Here is a 17,114-nt window from a genome sequence, read left to right on the forward strand (position 1 = left end):
TGTGCCTATGAATACCGTTGTTTGTGGATGTCTGTAAACGCAGCATTGACAGGGACAGGAAGGAAGCTGATTTAGCCTATCTATTTAAAAGCTCATTAACTGTTGCAGAGGAGCTGTACTCTGATCTCCGTCCAGCGCTCTGGGCAACAGACTTGGTTTTACACCACAAAAAAGATTCTTCTGCCACCCATGTCACACAGAAACACAATAACAAGATTCCTTTTTAAAAAATGTTATTATATAACACCCTATGTATCTAATTTCGCCATGCACACACAGATCCACACACACATAAACACAGGATGCATTGAAGCATTGTGTACAAAAAAATCCTGAATAATTTAGACTCAAGCGCAAGCCTCCACGCAGACACACACATGACAGACAAACCACCTCACTTTGAAGTCCACAGTGAACTGCAGGTGGGCTCACAACTACATTTGGCTTTAAAGTTGTGGTTCACTAAACCCTCTGGTAATTAGAATCAACCATCCTTTCATCTATTTGTTCTCTTATGTCTGCAGCTTGTAACCAAAAGTCACACAACTCAAAGAAATGACAGCGGTGGAGGGAGAGGATTAAGTAGTGGTCAGGTCACTTTGCTGTTCACTGAATTATTAAAAAGTGCCAAGTGGAAGTAGCTGCAGTTAGACTGCCTGCAGCACACAGTGAATCAACCGCCACTTAATCCAATTCCAGTTTTCTTCTAGCTTACGTGTTACTTTGTACTCTCTGTCAACAGACCAAAACAGTGGATCCCTTAACAAATCTGAGGTAGAACATTCAAAACAATTATGATAAAATCTTTTTTCAGTCCCATTTCCTCAACAAAATAATTATCTTAATATAAACATTAAGTGCTAATTCATTCGTGACTCAAATTAATTAAATCGAGCATTTATTGAACATTTGTTATATTGTATAGTGAAAATTTAACCGCATTAATTATCGTTACTGTTTTATTGCCCTGTGACCACCCTTTGCCTTCAAAACAGCATCAATTCTTCTAGGTACACTTGCACATAGTCTTTGAAGGAACATCTTGGAGATCGACCCTCAGTCCTTCTGTGGATATTGACAGCCTCAGTTTCTTCTCTTAATGTAATCCCAGACCGACTCCATGTTGTTGAGATCAGGGCTCTGTGGGGGGCCATACGAACATTTCCAGGACTCCTTGTTGTTCTTTACGCTGATGATAGTTCTTCATGACCTTCGTTGTGTGTTTTGGGGTTGTTGTCATGCTGCAGAATAAATTTGGGGCCAGTCAGATGCCTCCCTGATGGTACTGCATGATATAAGTATCTGCCTATACTTCTCAGTATTGAGGAGGCCATTCATTCTGACCAAATTCCCAACTGTCTTTGCAGAAATGCTGCCGTAAACTTGCAAGGACCCTCCACTATGCTTCACTGTTGCCAGACACTCATTCTTGTACCACTGTTTAGCCCTTCGGTGAACAACCTGCCTTCTCCTACACCCAAATATTTCAAATTTTGACTCATCAGTCCAGAGCACCAGCTGCACTCCAGGTCCCGTGTCTCTCTGCTTAGTTGAGTCACTTGGCCTTGTTTCTATGTCAGAGGTATGGCTTTTTGGCCGCAAGTCTTCCATAAATGCCACTTCTGACCAGACTTCTCTGGACAGTAGACAGTTCTGAGCTGATAGCACTGCTGGACATCTTCCGATTGCGAAGGGAATTAAACATGATGTGTCTTTCATCTGGTGCAGTAAGTTTCCTTTGCCGACCACTATGGTCCTCAACATTGCCTATTTTTTATTTTTTCAAAAGAACTTGGACAACACATCTGGAAACCTTGAAATGTCTGCCTGGGAGAGACCTTGCTGATGCAGTATGACTACCTTCTGTCTTGTTGCTGTGTCTTGCCACGGTGTATGACTTTTGACAGTAAACTGTCCTCAGAGACCTCAACTTGTTAGCTGAGTTTGGCTGTTCCTCACCCAGTTGTACACAGATGTTTCTGTTTAATGATTGTGTTTCAACCTACACATTGAATTGGTGATCATTTCAAATGTGTCATTTCCAGTTCAACTTATTGAATCCAGTTTTTATCAAATCTTTTCCAACCCCTTCACCACAAATCTTGTCACCACTTGGTGACATTCATTCACTTTCTCCTTGCTCATCTTCCCCTTAATGGCTAAAGTGAAAGGAGTTTCTGTATTTGAGGGGTGTCTCTTGGGACTCGTATCTAAGAAAAATATATATTGGAATAATTTGTAGACATCATTAGTTAACCTTCAATATAAAAGGGGAATGTCAGCATGAGACTTTGCTACTGTTAGCACTAGCTGTATCAGGGAACACATGTTGAAGCCATGTTGAAGTAAATGCTTCATCATATTGGAGATGCTTCCTCCCTTGCACGAAATATCCTTACAACAGGTGTTGCATTTTCCTGTGTCGTTTTTCTTTTTTAATTGAAGCTAAGCCCAACTTAGGTCCGCCGTGGTCCAGGAATGTAAATTGAAGTACTCTCTTCTTGCATGCTTTGAGAATGTACAGTGTAACAGATGACGTGACATTAGGTCCGCGTAGCAGGTCCTGACAGATAAGTGCAACTTTTATGGCCTGTGAAATGCTCACTGTAGTTCAATCTGGAGAGCGACTGAAATATGCACTGAAAGTTAGGAATGGATAAGCAGTGGAAGTACACGTGTCTTAACAAATCCACGGTTCTTGGAAATTTTGTAACGGTTCCAACTTGAAACCGGTTTTCAATACCCAACCCCGGTGATCATTAGCACCTGTTTGGTATAATTGTTTCTTACACCATACAATATCCCTATAAAATCTCTGACTTTGTGCAAGTGTACCCAGAAGAATTTATGCTTTTTTGAAGGCAAAGAGTGGTCACACCAAATAATGATGTGATATAGATTTGTTTTAATGTTCACTCACATTTTGCATTTTGTTAATTAATAAATATAATCTATTAACATGTCTGTTTTTGAAAGCATTCTTAATTTCTTCCACACCTACCTACAACTCTTGCACATTACTGTATATTCCTAATGCATTTCATGTGACAGCAGCTGTCCTCATCGCATAGTGCTAGTGTATCATCACCATGGTTTTACATCTCATGTTCCCTCATGCAGCACCACATGGGCATGGTTGCTATGGACACAGCCCATGTGGTGCCCCCATGACCTGCCCCCAAACCCCCTGCGTAGACACATAATTTTACTTACTGAATTTTCCATAAACCCTTTCCAGATTAGAACGGCCATATGTTGGAGCCACACATACACTAACACAATTCAATGCTCTGCTAAGCTGTTAAAACCATTACTGAGGAAACATGAGGTTTCTGCCACCCCGCCATAACTTGTCGGCAAGCGCTGCTACTCCAAAGGCTGCTCCAAGCCAGCCCTTAGTATGCCATAATCCATAACACACTGATCAAGGCGTCCAGGCAATCTTCATCAACCCATAAAATCAAGACATATGTGACCATGTAGAAGTCACTGCTTAGGGCCACGACCATTCGAGGGATCTGCCGTCCTGACCTCATCTACCATACCACACATCCTTTATAGTTCCCCAGCCACAGACCCCAAACCACTACCTGACACCTCTGACCTGCAACAAGAACTGAAATCAATATCAAGTACTTTTTCTACTAGACATATTTCATTGAAATTATTTTACTGGACCTATTTTATTGGACTTCCTATAGTGCATTATATTTGGATCTACTCTATTATAAACCTCCTGTTGGGTTATAATCCATTTGTATTTTGTTTTTAACTGTTAAAACTTTCTGTTCATTCTTTGTAAATGCCTTTTTTTAACTCATATTGCAGTCAGTTCCTCTACTTTTTTGAGGAGGAGGGATCTCTTTGTAAATTTCCTCTCTTGATGTTTCTTCCACGTTTTTCCGAATGCCCTGTGGGGGCTTTTGAAGAATTCTTTCTTGTCTTTCTAAAGTGGTTGGGCTGGGTCAGGATCCGTGGGCCTGTAAAGCACATTAAGACATTGTATGTGGAAGTGGGCTGTACAAATAAACTTGTCTAGAGCATCTGCTCACCAGTGACAGTGACAAAGAATCAGTGTCTTGAACTTTAGAGGCAGCATTGTGTGTATTTTCCCCACTATAGAACCGTCACATGTTAGTTTTTTGTTGTTGATGGTAATGGTAGTGTAATGGTATGATAGTAAACAACAAAAAAAGAACAAAATGTTCTACAGAGGGTTTGCATCTGGCTTGCCACCCATCCACATCATTGTTATAATTGCCTGCTCACTTTGTTGCATACCACAGGAAGATATGCTCTTGTTGGTGTTATGTAGTATTTTACTTTCTTGTCGTGTGGTAAGTGTCGAAGTGTGTGTGAAGTGTAGTATGTCAGTTGTGTCAGCCACACCCTCACAGAGGTAGAATAAAATGTCGACAACAGGAGAAGGAAATTAACACAAACGTGAGCCACTGGCTGAGTCACTTATACTTTTCTGTTAACTTGCTGCACTTCTTTGCTTTATATTGCTATATTTATTATTATTTATTTAATTATTACTTGTACTGGTCCTATCAAGGGCCTGTGTGTGTGTGCGTGGTGTTGCCACTCCCTGTTGGAGTTGAGTTTAATGAGTGTGTGGAGTGAAACATGATTCACTCTTTTACCTGAGTTGGCCGCACCCTGCCTGCTATTCCAGAGGGAACGATTCACTTGAGACCTGCCGATAAAGAGTGTGTGTGTGTGTGTGTGTGTGTGTGTGTGTGTGTGTGTGTGTGTGTGTGTGTGTGTGTGTGTGTGTGTGTGTGTGTGTGTGTGTTAGGGCTTTAGGCTTCTTTGAAGCACTTCTTTGACTCACTAATGCCTGTGATACCAGTTTTACTGTCTGAGTAATACGCATATGTACATGTATTGCCTCTACCTATGAACTTTACAGAATGGTGAAAGAATGTGTATTTTATAAATTCTTCTTCTTTTACATGTGTTTGTTCAGGCATTTGTTTTTTTCTGTTCTATCACTTTACTATTTTCTGTTTTGTATTACTGTTACACAAACAGTATTTACAGAGAATATGGAATTTACCAGAAAGGTGAACAATCACAGTGTGAATAGACTGCTGTTTATATGACATCATCATATTTGACTTTATTATTGGGTTACTGTATGTAAGTCTCAATGACACAAAGAGAAGCAATTGTATCGTCCTTTGTCACACTAAAACAGTTCCTCAGACATTTAACTGTCTTGACTAAGGCAATGATGATGGGACACGCCATTAGTCTGCAACGGTGTTTTAAGAAAATGTGCTACTATATGATTTATACTCTCTGGTTTGTCCGAAGATAGCAAAGGATAATTTGTTGAAACTGTGTATAAAATGATGCTCAAAGACATTTTATCCAACTTTAATGCTACATAAACTGTTGAAAAAGAGTAAAACATGGATGCTAAAGGGGGTTAGTAAAGATTTTATACGTTTTGATTGTGGTCTACATTTAAATCAACCTAAATGTCAGTCACACAATTTACTTTTCGTACTTGTTGACACACGCGCAGTCCTGTATTGACATGCACATAGTTGACTCCTCCGCTGAGATTTGTGGTCCAACAGCCAGGAATACAGGAATACAGGAATACACCGGCGCACACACACACGCATAGACACACACTTGTCATGCCACAGATGTAGATTATTAGATGTGATCCAAAGTTTAGTTGTCAAACCACTTCTCACTTCGACTATATGTCAAACAGTGACAAGTACAGTTTGTTGTATGGTGGTATAAACATATAGCTGGATTTGGTTGCCAGACCTACAGGAAAACCCTGTCAGATGACACAAGATTGAACATGACATCATCCTCCCTAACAGGAAACATGTATGTGTGTGAAAGAAAAAGAGAGATGTAATGCATACTAAACTAAAAAAACATTTTCAGGAGGTGTGTGTGTGTGTGTGTGTGTGTGTGTGTGTGTGTGTGTGTCCTGTCACTGTGGTCAGACTGGTGTGTGTGGAGTGTGGACACAGTGAGTGGGTGATCTTTTGGCTGAGTTAGTGGCTTGGCCTGCTGGTAAGAGGAGGCAGCTGGGAGGTTTCAGTAGCGTGTTTGTTCTACAGATAAAAATGTGCTGTCTCTTTAGGCCTCAGGAAGGTTGGTTTGGCAAATAAACAACAACCCCTCCATGAAAGTAACACACTTGAGCTCATATCAACAAATGCAGAGATGGCACAGTACCAAACAGAGGGGGGAACCATATGTCATTTTTTATTCTGGACCTTAATATGTCAGCCTGTTGCAGTAGTTACATAACCAAAGTCTAGATTTTAACGGGCTTGGTTTATTACATTTGGAAGATCTGACTTGGAGCCTAATAACGTGTTACCGTGTCTCATCTTCTAACCTTTGTTGAAATCATCTGTTTTCTGTGAGATAACAGCTGGAAGTCCCTGTAATATTTTAACGCTTTGGATCATTTTCAGTGAGCAGGTGTCGACATGTGTTTAAACTGTTTTCTTGAGAAAGCCACTCAGGGAGATGAGATGCATGAGAGGAAAAAGCAGGGAGAGAGAATAGAGGTCGGCAGCTAATTACTATTCAGACAGAGTGCCTGTGGGGTAGAAGGAGAGGGCAGTCTCGCTGCAATTCAAATAATCCAAGGCCTAGCGAGTGCGAGCGTGTACAGGGCCTACTGAAGGCACAGCTTTGATGTCTCTCTCTGGATTGTGGCAACATAACACAAACTCTCTGAGGTGAATGCATGAGTCTTCTTCACCAAATTCGAGTGCCAAACCACAACAGAAGAGGAGGGCTGTGGCAGCCTCAAATAAAGCCTGACTGAAACCCTCGTCACTGAAATGGTTTGATTGTGCACTAGCACAGTCACTGTGGGAATGTGGGTTAACGAGCAAGCCCCTCATAGCTTCAGCGGAGCTGTGCTTTGCCTCCTAAACACATCTCTGACTGTTTATTTGAATCATGAGCGGACCAAAACCAATTCTCATCTAAGTTTTATTTGTACATACCACACAGCTCAGTACGGAGCTCCTAAGGTGACATGGGCAACATATACTATCTCATCCGCACCAGATACCTTCTGATAGTATCTTGTACACACCAGATACTATCTCAGACACACCAGAGACTTTGTGATACTTTCTGGTGGCGCTAGAAAAATGTTTTTCTTGTTTTTTTTACCCATGTTCCCTTAGGGGCTCCATAGCTCAGGCTGCCCAAAGTGCACTGAATAAAAAAAAAAACCCAACATGATATAATCGCTCCTGTCATTTTTCTCATATACCAGGTTGCCAATTTTACCACATTCTCATTTCCTGTCTGATATTATGTAGTTCACTGATAGGACGCCCCCCTTTTGACGAGTTTTGACTCTTCAGCTCCCAATGCTGGAGCCTAATGCAACCATAAAAAACAGATGAATTTCAAATCATCCAGATGGAAGAGTGATTACTTTGAGATTCATTTAATGGCACGCCAGCCCCTCCCCCATCGCTGACTCCATCCCTTCCTCTGTCTCTCTCACTCTGCAGAGAAACTGCCTGTTCACATGAGCTAAAAATAAATCATGTGACTGAGCGAGGCCAACTGTACCGTTCATGCATTACTTATGGAAGTGTTTGCTTTTCTTCCATTTTTTCCTCAGAAAAAAATAGCCCCAGTCCTTGAGTAGATATTGTGTTGGAGTGAGCTGTCAGGCAATATCTTCCAAACACGAGCGCTCTCATTTTTGTCACCTCGTGTGTAACATGTCACCAGTGTGGTGGTTTAACTGACTACATGCGCAAGTTGCTGAACTGTTGCAATGATCATATCATATTATCATTTTACAATTTCTGTTGTTCAAATGATACATTTTTCAAGTTTTTGTGGGTTTGTCTTGTGTGAAGAGTTTTGTCTGATGTATTGAATCATAGTGTAACACAGTTCAGTTCATTGCATTGGACACCCCTTTAATTATTTTAATGACTGAATCTAGTTTATTAAAAAGTGGGTCTTATTTTTGTAGTTCTGGCAGCACAACATTGATAAAAAGAGGAACATCAGTGTAAGAAACACAAGTGATGGTGTCTCACATGGTGAGACAGCAATACAGGTTTTTAAGAAGCTCTAAAGAGTAAAACAAGGTGAATTGTAAAATTATTACCCAAATTGTTTGTTGAAAGTATCCATATATTGTACTTGCTGTAGTTGTCCATTGTGATATTATGACAATCATGTTATCCATGTTTAGTTTTGTTTTTATCTTCAAATGAAGTTGTTCAGATATTGTGGCTAAACTGATTGATTGAATGTTCATTCTTGACCTTGGTAACCAGTTGACACAACAATTTCAACACAAGGTCTGTTATGTTGCTGTAGTATGATCTATAGTATGATCTTCCTCAGCAGATGAGGTTTGCCCATTTGTCATGGAATTTAGGTGTTACATTTTACAATTTTTGAGCACTTTAAGGATGGTGGATTGTTCTGATCATCTGACCTCTTGGGCTTGTCGCCTTTATCAACTCGTAGTAGTATCACCGCTGTGCCAGGATCTCAGCATATACAGAACAGAACATTGAAATGATGGTCAAACAGAAGACCAAAGGTGACTGACATCAGCCACATTGCCCAGCCACAGGTCTGTAGAGTATGTAGTTTGCGTGCCTGGCAGTCTCTCACCTGTGTCAGTGAGCCTGGAAATCCTCAACTAATCTCTATTGTCCTGTGTGGTGTAACTGGCAAGAGACGACATCGGCGGAAAGCTTCAACCTTTTATCACTGTGCGTCTCAGCAGCCTAATTTCTAATCAGGGATTAACTCATAGAGCTCTGGGAGATGATACAACTGCGGAAGAGTCACTGCCGGTCACAGAATGGGATCACCTGTTGTTACACAGACGGTGGCAGGCGTACAGTATTTAGTTTTCAGTTTTGACTTTAAATACAGGACTCACTCATTCTTATACATTCTGTGAAAAGATGACGTTTGAGAGTGGCCAGCTCTGCCATTGACGGACATACTGAAAGAATCATCACTGCCCATCACAGTTACTAGAGAAGTGAGTTCAGTATCTCCAGATGGATTTTTAGTAAGTGTCTGAAAATCTGACAGCTTTACCCACAGAGGAGTTTGGCATAGTCACTGCATCGCTTCAGGGCCAGCGGAGTGCTCAGTCAGCCTGTGTTGTGTCTGGTGGGGTGGAGGAAGATGCAGATGGGCTGTCGGCAGGGGGGATAGGAGGGGGTGGCAAAGGGACATTTTGCTCTTCTACCACTTGTGACTGGAGATTCCTCCTCTTCTATCCTCCTGGCTGCACCGTCACTCACCCTGTCATCTCCCCTCTCCATATCTTCCTCATCATCCTCCTCTTTGCTCTCGTCATTCCTGTTTTTTCTCCGTGATTCTCCCACCTTTCTTATGCTCAGCTTTCGTGCCTCTGAATCATCCTATCTCTTGCCCACGCTTCCGTACGTTTCCAAATTTAGTCCTGTTTTGTTTTTCTCATCGTGTCAAACTGGAGGCTGGAGCCGAGCCACATCTTTGACGCCCTCAGCCATCTCTGGAGATTACTGCAACGCTGTGTGCCTCCATCTGTGTTTCCATTTTCTCCTTTACAAAGTTTTGTTGTCATTTTTTTTACCCGTCTCTCCCCTATCTGTCATTTTTTGAATGGGTCTTTTTTAACTCTTAAAATCTTTATCAAGAATACAGAAATTCAAATATCTGTTATGTAATGCAGATCTATCAAATTTTGCCTCAATGTGTGCAGCCTTTGAGTGAATCCACTGCTTTGTCTGTGAACTTTTACAGGTGATATTACGCAGAAGGGCTATGAGAAGAAAAGGACCAAACTCCTGGCTCCCTTCATCATTCACACTCCAGGTATACCCCCCCCCCCAAAGTACAGCTGAAAAATCTGGTTTAACTCTTTTGTTTTTGAACTTAACTTAAATTTTCACTTTTTATAACACGTTATTTCAACCTGGGTCTCACACTGTCAATCACTAGATGGTAAAAACATAACTGCATTGCAGTATAACTACGGTAAATGGCTGTTTCTGTAAATGACACTGGTATTGTACATTAAGATCAGACAATGCTCACGGCTGCCTCCTAGTGGTACCATCTCTCTGCTAATCTCCCCTCATCCCAATGATGTTGGAGCATTGTAAATTGTTTGCTGTGTATAAAATGTACCTACCAGCAGGAAATTAACCAGCTCTGTCTTTACTTAAAGCATCGGATGGTTTGGAGCTGACTAAAAACTTGGCTTGAGGATTTAAAATGTTTCCAGTTGCTTATCAAGCTTCTTGAGTCAACCGAATGTGACAATGTCCTCGACATAAATTTCGGAAAGAAAAAAGAAAAGAAAATATAAAGCAGGAAAGGTTGAAAGAAAAATACAAAATGTAGCACAGCCTAAATTACTGTCAAAAGTTAATATAATTCCTTAATAATTAAAATCAAAGCATTATCCAGTTTGCTATACCATATCACAAGTTATAAGTTAACTACATTGTCCTTGAGAAAAGTGAAAGAGAACAGACCATGCTTTTTTTTAAATGTTGACAGGAATCACTCATCCCGTCCAAGATACTAAACATCACTCTCGCAAGTTTTTTCTAATTAATACATGTTTGTTGTGTGTATTTGACAGTGGAGCCGCCCCGCAAGAATGACGCACAGCCTTCTGCTCCCAGTTCCTCCTCCAGCCATGCCCCTCCACCCTCCAGCTCGTCCCGTTACCGAGAACGCCGCTCCCGCAGAACACATCGCAGTGGAGGAACCAGGGATGACCGCTACAGATCAGGTCAGAACTCCCACATAAAACACCACTGATGCAATGATCACTAAAGACATATACTGTAGTTTCCTCTGATAACTTTCCAGTGCTCAAATTAGCCTACATCAGCTTTACTTGTTGAGCCCAGTGTCTGTTTTTAAGCTCAGACACTGGGCTGTTTCAAAGGGACCAATTAAAGAAGAGCGTGTGTGTGTGTGTGTGGGGGGCTGAGAGAGACGAGGCAGACGACAGTGTGGTCTTGCAGCTGGGGAGCCCCTCGGTAAGCAGGACCCCCACTCTGTGAAAGCAGAGTGATGTAACTGCCTGGCTATGTGTGAGGGGGCTGTTAGGAGAACAGGGGAATACTGATCTGACGCTGACAAGGATAAAGGAAAACCAAGCAGTAGAGTAGAGGTGAAAGAGCACAGAGCATGTGAAGAGGATATTTAAGTGTCGATGTGTGTAGATGATGTTCAGACATTCAAAGCATCCTCCCTCCCATAAAAGCCCCTGCTTTTTCTTTTTTTTATTTTCTCGTCCTGCTTGCCTTTTTCACAATTCTATCATATAATTATCTAATTATATGAAACACCCGCAAAATCTATCATGCTAAATAACAGCCTGGATAATCTAAAGTCAGTCTGGTTTGGTGAGGTGTTGTTTGAAAATGCTCCGTTGTCATAGAAAATCTGACCAGTGACAGAATATTTTTTATGTGAGTGAAGGACTCAGAAGGAGATTGGGGACGGGGATTCCACACAGGGAGGATTAGAGCTGCAAAAATAGAGTAAAGGCAAAACTGAGATTGAGAAACAGAAGAGGAATGAGTGTAAATGAAACGGACTGAGGAAAAGTAGTGCTTCATTGTCTCTGGCTTGAACAATGCAGCGTTGAAGTAAAGTTTAAAAGGACTGACGGGCTGAAAGAGACATCCTGGAGGAGAAGAACACAGAGCAAGGACGAGGGGCATGATTAGCCTTTTTCTATATAATGAGTGTGCTGTCCATTTTACTCTTTTCACAGTGTAGTACAGTTTAAGTGCAGTAAAAGTGCACTGATACAGCACCATTTCAGGCTGCCTTCAAAGGGAACAGGAAGGCTTGTCGATATCAGTCAAGTCTCTGAAATCCCTCCTTTACTCACTCATTCACTAATTCATCAAGAGTGTACTCTGTAGTGAGAAGCAAACCCATGGTTATCACATGATAATGTGATAATCATCATCTACCACGTCATGAACACTACGGTTTTTTTGTTCCATTCGGACACTTTTTGAGAGCACTTTAAAGTGCGTAATTGCACTCAGTTGCTGGTTTATATGGTAGAAGTGTTTCTGTTATTTATTTATTTTTATATACAGTCTATGTGTTTAGCCTACACTCACTGATACAAATTGTGCCAGCAAAATAATGTAAACACCTATCAGTGTAACAGCACCACAAACTACATCCTCCCAAATGATCCTAAAGTTAAAGCAAACACCTCCCTATAACATTATAACCTTCATCAAGCTAAGGGTTATTGCGGGCCTGCATTTTAGCTAGTTGGATCTAATAGGCATTTGACTGTATTTCGGACTTAAAATGGCAGAAAGTAAATATAGTGTACTAGGAAATCTTTAAAATTCATCCTCTGTGAACCATAAATGGTTGTACAAAATTTCATGGCAATCCATCCAAAATTAAGACTAAAATTAGAACCGTCGGACAGACAAAGCCATTCCCAGACCCACGCTGCTTGCATGGCCAAAACATGGTGAGCCAGAGTTTTAAAAGAGACCATTAAGAAATATGAAGTTATAGGAAGGAGAAATGACAAAACACTGGAGCAATGAAAAACGGACGAAATGAAAGCGTAATATCATTTTATGGGCTGCAGAGAAAGTGCAGAACAACTTTGATTTAATTGCCTCTACTCTCTTCCAGCTTCCTCCAGTTATTACTCCTCTTAAATAACCTGTCAGTACTGCAGTACTGCGTCCACCAATTTACAATATTGACTGGTTTCTGTGAGGCTACTGTGTAACAGTAAACCAGAGGTACATATGAAAGATAATACCAGAGCAAGGCCTTTAGCTGCCCAAACATCTCAGTGTTCACATTGGCACATTATGAGAGAAGATGAGCAGAGCAGTCTGTTCAGCAGAATGCCAGTTATGTAATCATGGTCCCCACTGCTGTGTAATGAGCTGTTCCTGATAATTTATTTAAATGTGTTTATGTTTGAATGGAAATTGTGTCCTTTGACTTAATAGATGTGATTTGCCAGTGAGTGGGTTTTTGTTGCACACGTTTTGTTACGTAGTCGGAATGTGTGGCTGTTCACGTGGTCCTTTCTTAATGTGCCTGTGGGTGTCATCAAGTGAAAGTATCTCTGGGTTTGTTACTGTGTGCATGTGTGTAGGCGCGTAGGTGTGTGGGCTAGTACACAGCCTCGTTCTCTCCTCCCGTCGTGGTTTCCTGTTTCAGTGGGAAAACACAGTCATCCTCTTGGGATTTTCTCCTGACTTCTTCCTTACTATATATATATATATATATATATATATATATATATATATATATATACTTTTTCTTAACATGTGAAAATGCTGTTTATTCTTTAACAAAGCCTCATTTAAACAAAACTAAAATGCTGCTGTCAAAAATGAATGGTAAGAAACGAAGCAGGGGTTACCAAAAAAGCAGATTGTGATCATCTAAAACTAAATGATGTTTCCCTTTAAGTCATCGTGGGTTGAATGTGTCTATGAGCTGAGAGCAGAGTCACCAGAGGGACGGTTTTATTTTTGTTTTTTTTAAAGCAAAAAATACAATTTTGTTTAGCGGATGTTTGTTTTTCTTCTTTTCTGTGCAACACATCCTCTCACAACCTGTAAAATGTATCTTGTCACCTATTCTGTGGCAAGATAAATCCAATCAGATCTTTTTTTGACTGGATAAATTGAAAACATAATTGTACTAATAATTCACTGCATCACTGCATTAACTATTATTTCCTACTATACCTGACACTGTTTTACCTCTTTTGAAAGCAGGAATTTTCCAGGAACCCCAGAACTTTTGTAGGACACCTTGAGAAAACAGGATCTTAACTTATTTCCCAGGTCATAGTTTCTACTCCCCCAAAACCGCATGCAGATCCTCTTGGTTAGGACCCACTGATCTAGAAGACTCAGAGCACAATTAAACTATTAAAATGAAGTAATAGCATTAGCCTGTTCAAAGGTTGTTAATAAGCTAATATACACGGAAAGAAAAAGTTCAGCACAACAAGAGTACGACTAGTATGAGTCAATTCAAGAAGCTGTTTTCATTGTTTCTTTTATTGTTTCTTTGCTTTGAATCTGATCCAAAGCTGCTACGATCAAGTCAAACCATGCCTAACTCAAACTATATTGTTTTCTGTGTATGCAGATATACATACTGAGGCAGTCCAAGCTGCCCTGGCAAAACATAAAGAGGAGAAGATGGCACTCCCCATGCCTACCAAGCGACGCTCCACTTATGTGCAATCTCCCATTGAAACCCGCACACCACCAGGTAGGACAGGAAGAAGGACAGTCCTCCTGCTCTGTCATAATGCTTTTACACACAGACTGACCGTTCGCCAGGAGGATACAGTGCTGGATATTTCATCCTTTTTTCTCTCTTCCTCAGACTCCTCATCAGGTTCTGAAGATGAGACGTCTGTGCGCAGGCAGTCGTCAGTGGTTGCTCCTGCGCCTCCGGTCAATCCCAACCTGCAGAGCCCAGACTCTTGGATTAACCGCACAGTCCAGGGCTCCTCCACCTCCTCTTCGGCCTCCTCCACCTTGTCCCACGGAGAGGCCAAGCCGCAGCCTCAGAGCCAGCCTCAGCCTCAGCCTCAGCCTCAGCCTCAGCTCCAGTACAAGCCGCAGTACCAACCTCTGTATCAGCCTCACCACCAGCCGCATGAGCAGCCCCACACCGCAGCTGTGACGGACATGCTGGCTCACAGTCGCATTGGTGAGGCACTCGACTGATTTTTGACTGGGGTAAAATATTCATGGCCACGACTGGTGTTGTTGGGTTTATTAGGTTTGTCCAAAATTAACTTATTATTACAGGGAATACTGGCATATTCTGGTGCTTGTTGGTGTTATTCTTCTATCAAGAGCTAAACTTTTTGTATAATTCATGAAAAGGGACATAACTACATTCAGACAGTGTATATAGTGCACCTATATAGATTTGTTTTGAGCCCAGGCTTGTAGAATTATAAAAATTAGTTAATATAAACAAAAAAGTAAAAACAATACACAAAACAAAACAAAAAAATAGATATCCAAAACGATTACATTTAGCCATAATCCCCCATTTAGCATTTATAAGCAGTAGATAAATACTGAAACAATAGTCAATAACTCACCGTAGTGTATATGTAAGCAAATAAAGTGTTAATAATACATTTATTTCAACAATTGGAACTTCTCCTATGAAGCATTCATAACTGGTGTATAAACAGTTAATGAATGATTGACAACACAGTATTATATGAAGCTGTAATCATATGTCCACATATATCCACAGACAAAATGTGTTCAGAAGTCATGAAGCGATGTGGAGCTTTAAGGTTCAATCTTGACCTTGGACAAAAATCTTAACTCAAGATGCTCTTAAGAGATTTCTTCCAGAGCTTTCACCTACATCTTGTGACTTTCATTAACTAACAGGGCTCAGTTGCCATTTAGAGTGAAAAGTGAGTGAGTTGAAGTTAAAAGAATTAATAAAAAAAAGTAATTATGATAACAACACCGTAAACAAAAAACATCACAATCAAACACAAACCAGATGCTATGCATGAACCTGAAGCATGACACAGGATAAATCCACTAAAAGTAAACATAACTTATTTCCATAGTGGCTCTGGTTTGCCCAAAACCATGAAAACAACTGCTGTGCCTGAAGTATATTACAGACTTAACTGAAAGTGGCAAAATTCAGACTTAATAATCATAGACAATATTCCAAAAAGTTCATATAATAAAATTTTAAATGTTAAATAATAGAATTTTAAATGTTAAATGCAATCATTCACAGCTACACTTTTCGTTTTACTAAATAAAAAGTTACACCTGCTTTTTAAACTAATGGAGTATTGTTATCTAGCGAGCTGTCCCACTGAAAGGATTCATATTCAAATATCTTTACATTTTGACTGCATTTAAATTCTGCCTAGTATGATACCTACTGTGTGCTGGTCTTTGTTACGCTTCAGTCCTTGTAATTAAAAATCCAGCTGAAACCAGGAGGGCATCGTTCAGACTGTCCTCCCTTTCTTCCCCTTGCAGCCCCCTCAGAAAACAGCGCCCCCCCTCCAGATGTGACAGCTGTGGCCCCTCCATCCAGAGGGTCGCGTGTGGACCTGCCCTCTAACGCCGTGGTCCGAGGGATGAGCCGCGGGCAGAGCCGCTCAAGCATGATGGAGACTGCGGATGGTAACGACGACACCATATAACATTTGCATTTGTTTGCATGTCTCTGTAGGAGCCTCTGTCTGACTCCACTCGCACTCTTCTCGCTCCAAAATAAGTGACCACCAAACATGACATATCGTTAATCAGACTTTACTGCTTTCTTTTCTTCTTGATCTTTCTCCACCCTGTCACATGTTTATTTGACTGGCTAATAGGAAGAGGTAATATCCAGAGTAAGGAAACTCCTTAATATATAAATAATGTCCATAGCCTCCTGTGTTTGTTGTTGTACCCTTAACTCTCCCTCCTGTTTGTAATGAATGATTATAGAAATAAATGCAACACCAACAACATCCACGCACAGAGTGAATCCTCACGTGTGATCCCAAACCAAAAGAAACAACCTCTACCCCAGTTCACACCGTGTTTTCCTTGTGTTTTTGCCACCTACGTGTGCTGCTTTTCCTTCCCAAAAGACATTAGAATCAATTCAAGACAAATAATTCAATCTACAAAAATAGAGTCTCTTGTGATATGGGATAAAGAGCAGCAGACAGTATGAGATGGTAAGAAGTTTAAACGTGTAGTGTTGTATCACTGGATGGATGAGCCACGGAGTGTGTGTGACTGTGTGTTTGCCCTGCCACCGCCCCTCTCCTCCTTCGTCCTGGCTGTAGGAGTTCCTGTGAACAGCAGAGTGTCCACTAAGATCCAGCAGCTGCTCAACACCCTGAAGAGGCCCAAGAGGCCGCCGCTCAGTGAGTTCTTCACAGACGACTCAGAGGAGATCGTAGAAGGTACACCGCTTCATAAAAACAACCCTAACCACTGTGTTCCCAATACGCCGCTTAAATTTCTGTTGTAATTTCTGTACTACATCACAAAAAATATTACAAACTGAGTTTGCGTACGGCA

General features: G+C 41.0%; 1 protein-coding gene across 1 annotated transcript in view; it reads left to right on the top strand.

Annotated features, from left to right (window-relative positions):
* dip2bb (disco-interacting protein 2 homolog Bb) overlaps positions 1-17,114 on the top strand; it is a 47,131-nt gene that overhangs the window by 7,977 nt on the left and 22,040 nt on the right. Inside the window, exons 2-7 of the mRNA XM_046076398.1 lie at positions 9,790-9,861; positions 10,637-10,789; positions 14,176-14,301; positions 14,419-14,748; positions 16,074-16,220; positions 16,877-16,996. Of these exons, the coding sequence (XP_045932354.1) occupies positions 9,790-9,861; positions 10,637-10,789; positions 14,176-14,301; positions 14,419-14,748; positions 16,074-16,220; positions 16,877-16,996 (948 nt within the window). The remainder of the gene's footprint in view (positions 1-9,789; positions 9,862-10,636; positions 10,790-14,175; positions 14,302-14,418; positions 14,749-16,073; positions 16,221-16,876; positions 16,997-17,114) is intronic.

This window comes from Micropterus dolomieu, linkage group LG18, assembly GCF_021292245.1.
Source record: "Micropterus dolomieu isolate WLL.071019.BEF.003 ecotype Adirondacks linkage group LG18, ASM2129224v1, whole genome shotgun sequence".
In the NCBI taxonomy this organism is placed as follows: Eukaryota; Metazoa; Chordata; class Actinopteri; order Centrarchiformes; family Centrarchidae; genus Micropterus; species Micropterus dolomieu.